This window comes from Salvelinus alpinus, chromosome 6, assembly GCF_045679555.1.
Source record: "Salvelinus alpinus chromosome 6, SLU_Salpinus.1, whole genome shotgun sequence".
Taxonomy (NCBI): Eukaryota; Metazoa; Chordata; class Actinopteri; order Salmoniformes; family Salmonidae; genus Salvelinus; species Salvelinus alpinus.
Window position 1 is genome coordinate 95,551,628 of NC_092091.1, and position 8,853 is coordinate 95,560,480.

General features: G+C 40.9%; 1 protein-coding gene across 4 annotated transcripts in view; it reads left to right on the top strand.

Moving 5' to 3' along the window:
* Positions 1-1,434: 1,434 nt before the first annotated feature.
* Positions 1,435-8,853, top strand: part of chrna9a (cholinergic receptor, nicotinic, alpha 9a) — a 23,496-nt gene continuing 16,077 nt past the window's right edge. The window contains exons 1-2 of one of the 4 annotated variants that reach the window (XM_071408434.1): positions 1,435-7,143; positions 7,752-7,897. In XM_071408434.1, coding sequence (XP_071264535.1) covers positions 7,098-7,143; positions 7,752-7,897 — 192 coding nt within the window. In that variant the 5' untranslated portion in view covers positions 1,435-7,097. Of the gene's footprint in view, positions 7,144-7,751; positions 7,898-7,935; positions 8,133-8,853 lie in introns of those variants that run through there. The other 3 variants (XM_071408437.1, XM_071408436.1, XM_071408438.1) reach the window with 3 other exon arrangements.

Below are 8,853 nucleotides of genomic sequence, written 5' to 3' on the forward strand. Positions count from 1 at the left end.
GGAAACCAGTCCTCAGTCTCTCTACCTCTGTAGTACCAATATTATCATACTACTATATAGTCTGTAATGTTGAAACCAGTCCTCAGCCTCTCTACCTCTGTAGTACCAATATGATCATACTACTATATAGTCTGTAATGTTGAAACCAGTCCTCAGCCTCTCTACCTCTGTAGCACCAATATTATCATACTACTATATAGTCTGTGTCTGGGAAACCAGTCCTCAGCCTCTCTACCTCTGTAGTACCAATATTATCATACTACTATATAGTCTGTAATGTTGAAACCAGTCCTCAGTCTCTCTACCTCTGTAGTACCAATATTATCATACTACTATATAGTCTGTAATGTTGAAACCAGTCCTCAGCCTCTCTACCTCTGTAGTACCAATATTATCATACTACTATATAGTCTGTAATGTTGAAACCAGTCCTCAGTCTCTCTACCTCTGTAGTACCAATATTATCATACTACTATATAGTCTGTAATGTTGAAACCAGTCCTCAGTCTCTCTACCTCTGTAGTACCAATATTATCATACTACTATATAGTCTGTAATGTTGAAACCAGTCCTCAGCCTCTCTACCTCTGTAGTACCAATATTATCATACTACTATATAGTCTGTAATGTTGAAACCAGTCCTCAGTCTCTCTACCTCTGTAGTACCAATATTATCATACTACTATATAGTCTGTGTCTGGGAAACCAGTCCTCAGTCTCTCTACCTCTGTAGTACCAATATTATCATACTACTATATAGTCTGTAATGTTGAAACCAGTCCTCAGCCTCTCTACCTCTGTAGTACCAATATTATCATACTACTATATAGTCTGTGTCTGGGAAACCAGTCCTCAGTCTCTCTACCTCTGTAGTACCAATATTATCATACTACTATATAGTCTGTGTCTGGGAAACCAGTCCTCAGTCTCTCTACCTCTGTAGCACCAATATTATCATACTACTATATAGTCTGTAATGTTGAAACCAGTCCTCAGTCTCTCTACCTCTGTATTACCAATATTATCATACTACTATATAGTCTGTAATGTTGAAACCAGTCCTCAGCCTCTCTACCTCTGTAGCACCAATATTATCATACTACTATATAGTCTGTAATGTTGAAACCAGTCCTCAGCCTCTCTACCTCTGTAGTACCAATATTATCATACTACTATATAGTCTGTAATGTTGAAACCAGTCCTCAGTCTCTCTACCTCTGTAGTACCAATATTATCATACTACTATATAGTCTGTAATGTTGAAACCAGTCCTCAGTCTCTCTACCTCTGTAGTACCAATATTATCATACTACTATATAGTCTGTAATGTTGAAACCAGTCCTCAGTCTCTCTACCTCTGTAGTACCAATATTATCATACTACTATATAGTCTGTAATGTTGAAACCAGTCCTCAGTCTCTCTACCTCTGTAGTACCAATATTATCATACTACTATATAGTCTGTAATGTTGAAACCAGTCCTCAGCCTCTCTACCTCTGTAGTACCAATATTATCATACTACTATATAGTCTGTGTCTGGGAAACCAGTCCTCAGTCTCTCTAGTCTGTAATGTTGTAACATGACAATATTAACGTGGCTTCAACTCAGACTGCTTAACTCTGTTTTAGGAGTCATAAATCTGCGAGGGCAAAACACACTGTCTCTCTGTGTGGTCAAAGTGCGCTCTCATCTCAGCAGCACTACGGTCTCGAAGGCTTCTCTCCTACAACCCCATGAAACTGTCTCTCTCTTCTACCCCCTCTCTCTCTAACCTGTCTCTCTCCCCCTCTCTCATCCTTCCTCTCTCCCCCCCTCTCTCTCCCCCTTTCTCTCTCTCTCTCTCTCTCTCTCTCTTTCTCTCCCTCTGTCTCTCTCTCTCTCTCCCCCTTTCTCTCTCTCTCTCTTTCTCTCCCTCTGTCTCTCTCTCTCCCTCTTATTCCATATTAAACACACTTTTTAACCACTCCTACTGTCTCTAAGTTCCCCTCCCTCTCCCCCCTCTCCTCGCCCCCCTCTCCTCTCCTCGCCCCCCTCTCCTCTCCTCGCCCCCCTCTCCTCTCCTCGCCCCCCCCCCCCCTCCCCACCCCTCCCTCCACCTCCCCCAGCAGCAGGAAACACCTGTTCTATCAGCTCTTCACCACAGAAACTCAGTGACACACTGAAGCCTCTAACAGCGGTTTGTACTATGACTGTTGCTGTCTAAATAATGGTTAGTTACAACCCAGTGTTAGTGAGAAATGTACATATAGTATTATATACCTTAACAACAGTACTATATACCTTAACAACAGTACTATATACCTTAACAACAGTACTATATACCTTAACAACAGTACTATATACCTTAACAACAGTATTATATACCTTAACAACAGTATTATATACCTTAACAACAGTACTATATACCTTAACAACAGTACTATATACCTTAACAACAGTACTATATACCTTAACAACAGTACTATATACCTTAACAACAGTACTATATACCTTCCTAACAGTATTATACAGTATTATATATTATACAGTATTAAATATTATACAATATTATATAGTATACTGTACTAAATATCTTACCAGCAGTAGTATATATTATACAGTAGTATATACTTTACCAACTGTATTATATAGTATACAGTATTAAATATTATACAATATATAACTTCCCAACAGTAGTATATATTATACAGTAGTATATACTTTACCAACAGTAATATATATTATACAGTATTAAATATTATACAATATATAACTTCCCAACAGTAGTATATATTATACAGTAGTATATACTTTACCAACAGTAATATATATTATACAGTATTATATAGTATACTGTACCAAATATCTTACCAGCAGTATTATATATTATACAGTATTATATATTATACAGTATTATTTAGCTTAACAACAGTATTATATAATATTTATTTAGTATTATATACAGTGGTGGAAAAAGTACTAAAATGTCATACTTGAGTAAAAGTAAAGATACCTTAATAGAAAATGACTCAAGTCAAAGTAAAAGTCACCCAGTAAAATACTACTTGAGTAAAAGTCAAAGTATTTGGGTTTAAATATACTTAAGTATCAAAAGTAAAGGGAATTGCAAAAATATATTTAAGTATTAAAAGTAAAAGTATGAATAATTTCAAATTCCTTATATTAAGCAAACCAGATTGCACAATTTTTAAATTTTTTATTTACGGATAGCCAACAGTATTCCATATTATATTCCTTACCTCCGGTATTATATATTATATAGTATTATATATACCTTACCAACAGTATTATATAGTATTTTATACCTTACCAACAGTATTCTATATTATATTCCTTACCTCCGGTATTATATATTATATAGTATTATATATACCTTACCAACAGTATTATATAGTATTTTATACCTTAACAACAGTATTTTATATTATATTCCTTACCTCCGGTATTATATATTATATAGTATTATATATACCTTACCAACAGTATTATATATTATTTTATAACTTACCAACAGTATTTTATATTATATTCCTTACCTCCGGTATTATATATTATATAGTATTATATATACCTTACCAACAGTATTATATAGTATTTTATAACTTACCAACAGTATTTTATATTATATTCCTTACCTCCCGTATTATATATTATATAGTATTATATATACCTTACCAACAGTATTATATAGTATTTTATAACTTACCAACAGTATTTTATATTATATTCCTTACCTCCGGTATTATATATTAAATAGTGTTATATATGTGCAGTTGATTCAGCAGCCGGAGCGCCGAGAAGGCCGTAGCGCCATGTTGAACAATTTCATCTGTCTGAAGATAGAACTCCGCCAACCCGGCAGGCCCAGAGAGCAAATCAAATGCACCTACAGGTCTACCGCTGGCCAATCAGATAGCTCAGATCCACCGCGTCTGCACAGTTTCCTCCAGCAGAAGTTAAAAGAAGCCTCAAAAAGTTGATACTGTGAGATTTCAAAAACGTTTAAAACCACGACTAGAGAGAGACTCAACGAATACAGCAAAGATAGGTGCTGTTTATATGAGTACGTTTAAGTTGTTATTCAACACTTTTATATAAGCCATAAATTGCGCGTTCTCCCTACTCCGCTACAACCAGCACCGCAGCTGCAATGAGTGAGTATAGAAAAGTGTTCCGATAAGGTTGCGTCGTTATGATTAGCGATCTTGTCTTTTTTAATATCGAAGGAATATTTCACTTTCTCTGGTCATTGAAGTACCGACATGAATTGGTGCGTGAGGCTGAAGTCCTGCAGTTCTACTTGAGTTTCACCATCAGCTGGACGGTGCCCCCCTTTTTCTCAGAGGAGGGAGGGAGGGAGGGAGGGAGGGAAAGCAGAGGGACGGTGAGTCAGGTGAGAGGCAGCCTCACCGCTGCAAAACTATGAAATAACACATATGGAATCATGTAGTAACCAGAAAACTGTTAAACAAAACAAAATATATTTTTACATTTGAGATTCTTCATAGTAGCCACCCTTTGTCTTGATGACAGCTTTGCACACTCTTGGCATTCTCTCAACCAGCTTCATGAGGTAGTCACCTGGAATGCAATCCAATTAATGGGTGTGCCTTCTTAAAAGTTAATTTGTGGAATTTCTTTCCTTCTTAATGCGTTTGAGCCAATCAGTTGTGTTGTGACAAGGTAGGGGTGGTATACAGAAGATAGCCCTATCTGGTAAAAGACCAAGTCCATATTATGGCAAGAACAGCTCAAATAAGCAAAGAGAAACGACAGTCCATCATTACTTTAAGACATAAAGGTCAGTCAATCCGGAAAACGTCAAGAACTTAGAAAGTTTCTTCAAGTGCAGTCGCAAAAACCATCAAGCGCTATGATGAAACTATCTCTCATGAGGAACCCCACAGGAAAGGAAGACCCAGAGTTACTCTGCTGCAGAGGATAAGTTCATTAGAATTAACTGCACCTCAGATTGCAGCTCAAATAAATGCTTCACAGAGTTCAAGTAACAGACACATCTCAACATCAACTGTTCAGAGGAGACTGTGTGAATCAGGCCTTCATGGTGGAATTGCTGCAAAGAAACCACTACTAAAGGACACCAATAATAAGAAGAGACTTGGTTGGGCCAAGAAACACGAGCAATGGACGTTAGACCAGTGGAAAGGAGTCCAAATTTGAGATTTTTGGTTCCAACCACCATGTCTTTGTGAGACGCAGAGTAGGTGAACGGATGATCTCCGCATGTGAAGCATGGAGGAGGAGGTGTGATGGTGTGGGGGTGCTTCGCTGGTGACACTGTCAGTGATTTATTTAGAATTCAAGGCACACTTTACCAGCATGGCTACCACAGCATTCTGCAGCGATACACCATCCCATCTGGTTTACACTTAGTGGGACTATCATTTGTCTTTCAACAGGACAATGACCCAACACACCTCCAGGCTGTGTAAGGGCTATTTGACCAAGAAGGAGAGTGATGGAATGCTGCATCAGATGACCTGACCTCAACAATCACCCGACCTCAACCCAATTGAGATGGTTTGGGATGAGTTGGACAGCAGAGTGAAGGAAAAGCAGCCAACAAGTGCTCAGCATATGTGGGAACTCCTTCAAGACTGCTGGAAAAGTATTCCAGGTGAAGCTGGTTGAGAGAATGCCAAGAGTGTGCAAAGCTGTCATCAAGGCAAAGGGTGGTTACTTTGAAGAACTTATATCAAATATGTTTTGATTTGTTTAACACTTTTTTGGTTACTACATGATTCCATATGTGTTATTATGATTTTATAGTTTTAATGTCTTCACTATTATTCTAATATGCAGAATAATAAAGAAAAACCCTTGAATGAGTAAGTGTGTCCAAACTTTGGACTGGTACTATAAGTATTCAGACCCTTTACTCAGTACTTTGTTGAAGCACCTTTGGCAGCGATTACAGCCTCGATTCTTCTTGGGTATGACGCTACAAGCTTGGCACACCTGTATTTGGAGAGTTTCTCCCATTCTTCTCTGCAGATCCTCTCAAGCTCTGTCAGGTTGGATGGGGAGCGTCGCTGCACAGCTATTTTCAGGTCTCTCCAGAGATGTTCGATATGGTTCAAGTCTGGGCCACTCAAGGACATTCAGAGACTTGTCCCGAAGCCACTCCTGCGTTGTCTTGGCTGTGTGCTTAGGGTCGTTGTCCTGTTGGAAGGTGAACCTTCGCCCCAGTCTGAGGTCCTGAGCGCTCTGGAGCAGGTTTTCATCAAGGATCTCTCTGTACTTTGCTCCGTTCATCTTTGCCTCGATCCTGACTGGTCTGCCAGTCCCTGCCGCTGAAAAACATCCCCACAGCATGATGCTGCCACCACCATGCTTCACAGTAGGGATGGTGCCAGGTTTCCTCCAGACGTGATGCTTGGCGTTCAGGCAAAGGAGTTTAATAGAGTCCTTTAGGTTCCTTTTGGCAAACTCCAAGAGGGCTGTCATGTGCCTTTTTACAGAGGAGTGGCTTCCGTCTGGGGTCTGAATACTTTCCGAATGCACTGTATGTCGTGATCTTTGACACCCGTGTTGTCCTGTCTGATCTTCTCTGCCTGATTGACATCTGTCTCAGGGTGTGTGTGTGTAACACAGTAAGACAGTGTCTTGGGGGGTGTGTGTGTGTTTCTTGGGGTGTGTATAGTTAGATAGATGTTCATGTATCTGGTTTCACCCTGTGTCCTTGTGCTACCTGATATCCCCAGCTCCTGTGTGTGTGTATGTGTGTGTGTGTGTGTGTGAGAGAGAGAGAGAGATATCCTGGTTCCGGAGCTCACACGGGGGACAGTGACACAACGGAACACAAAAATAACGACCAGCGTAGCGTCAAGACTCTAGAACACAATGTCTACGTTCTAGTGTTCTGTCTAGAGTGTTCTGTGCAGAGTGTTCTATCTAGAGTGTTCTGTGCAGAGTGTTCTATCTAGAGTGTTCTGTGCAGAGTGTTCTATCTAGAGTGTTCTGTGGCTGGGCTGTGGATCACAATGGGACTCCGTAGAAGAGGATTCTAACTAGGCCGTCTCTGTTATTTGCTTGTTGAATAATTAATCCGTTGGTTGGAGGCAGCAGGGCAACATGAAGACGATGGTGCTACTGGTGTGGATCAGCTGCTGGATCAATGGTGAGAGAACCTCTACCATGTTGTTAATTAGTATTATAGATAAATGGTGAGAGAACCTCTACCATGTTGTTAATTAGTATTATAGATAAATGGTGAACCTCTATCATGTTGTTAATTAGTATTATAGATAAATGGTGAACCTCTATCATGTTGTTAATTAATATTATAGATAAATGGTGAACCTCTATCATCATGTTGTTAATTAATATTATAGATAAATGGTGAACCTCTATCATGTTGTTAATTAGTATTATAGATAAATGGTGAACCTCTACCATGTTGTTAATTAGTATTATAGATAAATGGTGAGAGAACCTCTACCATGTTGTTAATTAGTATTATAGATAAATGGTGAGAGGACCTCTACCATGTTGTTAATTAGTATTATAGATAAATGGTGAACCTCTATCATGTTGTTAATTAGTATTATAGATAAATAATTCTCCCCCCTCTCACTCCCCCTCTCCCCCACCCCCATCCCCCCTATCCCCCGCTCCCACTCCCTCCCTCCCTCCCTCCCTCCCTCCCTCCCCTCCCTCCCTCCCTCCCTCCCTCCCTCCCTCCCTCTCCCCCATCCCCCAATCCCCTCCCTCCCTCCCTCCCTCCAGTGTGTACCAGTGCCCAGGGTCGTTATGCCCAGAAGCTGCTTAATGACCTGATGGAGAATTACTCCAGTGCTCTGAGACCAGTAGAGGACACGGACAAGACCCTGAACGTCACACTACAGATCACCCTGTCTCAGATCAAAGACATGGTGAGGACTCACTATAGACCATCACCCTGTCTCACTGTAGACCATCACCCTGTCTCAGATCAAAGACATGGTGAGGACTCACTATCGACCATCACCCTGTCTCACTGTAGACCATCACCCTGTCTCACTATAGACCATCATCACCCTGTCTCACTATAGACCGTCACCCTGTCTCACTATCGACCCTCACCCTGTCTCACTATAGACCCTCACCCTGTCTCAGATCAAAGACATGGTGAGGACTCACTATAGACCATCACCCTGTCTCACTGTAGACCATCACCCTGTCTCACTATAGACCATCACCCTGTCTCACTATAGACCATCACCCTGTCTCACTGTAGACCATCACCCTGTCTCACTATAGACCATCACCCTCTCACTGTAGACCATCACCCTGTCTCACTATAGACCATCACCCTCTCACTATAGACCATCACCCTGTCTCACTATAGACCATCACCCTGTCTCACTATAGACCATCACCCTGTCTCACTATAGACCATCACACTGTCTCACTATAGACCATCACCCTGTCTCACTATAGACCATCACCCTGTCTCACTATAGACCTTCACCCTGTCTCACTATAGACCACCATCACCCTGTCTCACTATAGACCATCACCCTGTCTCACTATAGACCATCACCCTGTCTCACTATAGACCATCACCCTGTCTCACTATAGACCGTCACCCTGACTCACTATAGACCATCACCCTGTCTCACTATAGACCATCACCCTGACTCACTATAGACCATCACCCTGTCTCACTATAGACATCACCCTGTCTCACTATAGACCCAACCCTGTTCTCCAACCCTGTTCCTGCTGTACTACAGGACTCTCCAACCCTGTTCCTGCTGTACTGTAGGACTCTCCAACCCTGTTCCTGCTGTACTGCAGGACTCTCCAACCCTGTTCCTGGTGTACTGCAGGACTCTCCAACCCTGTT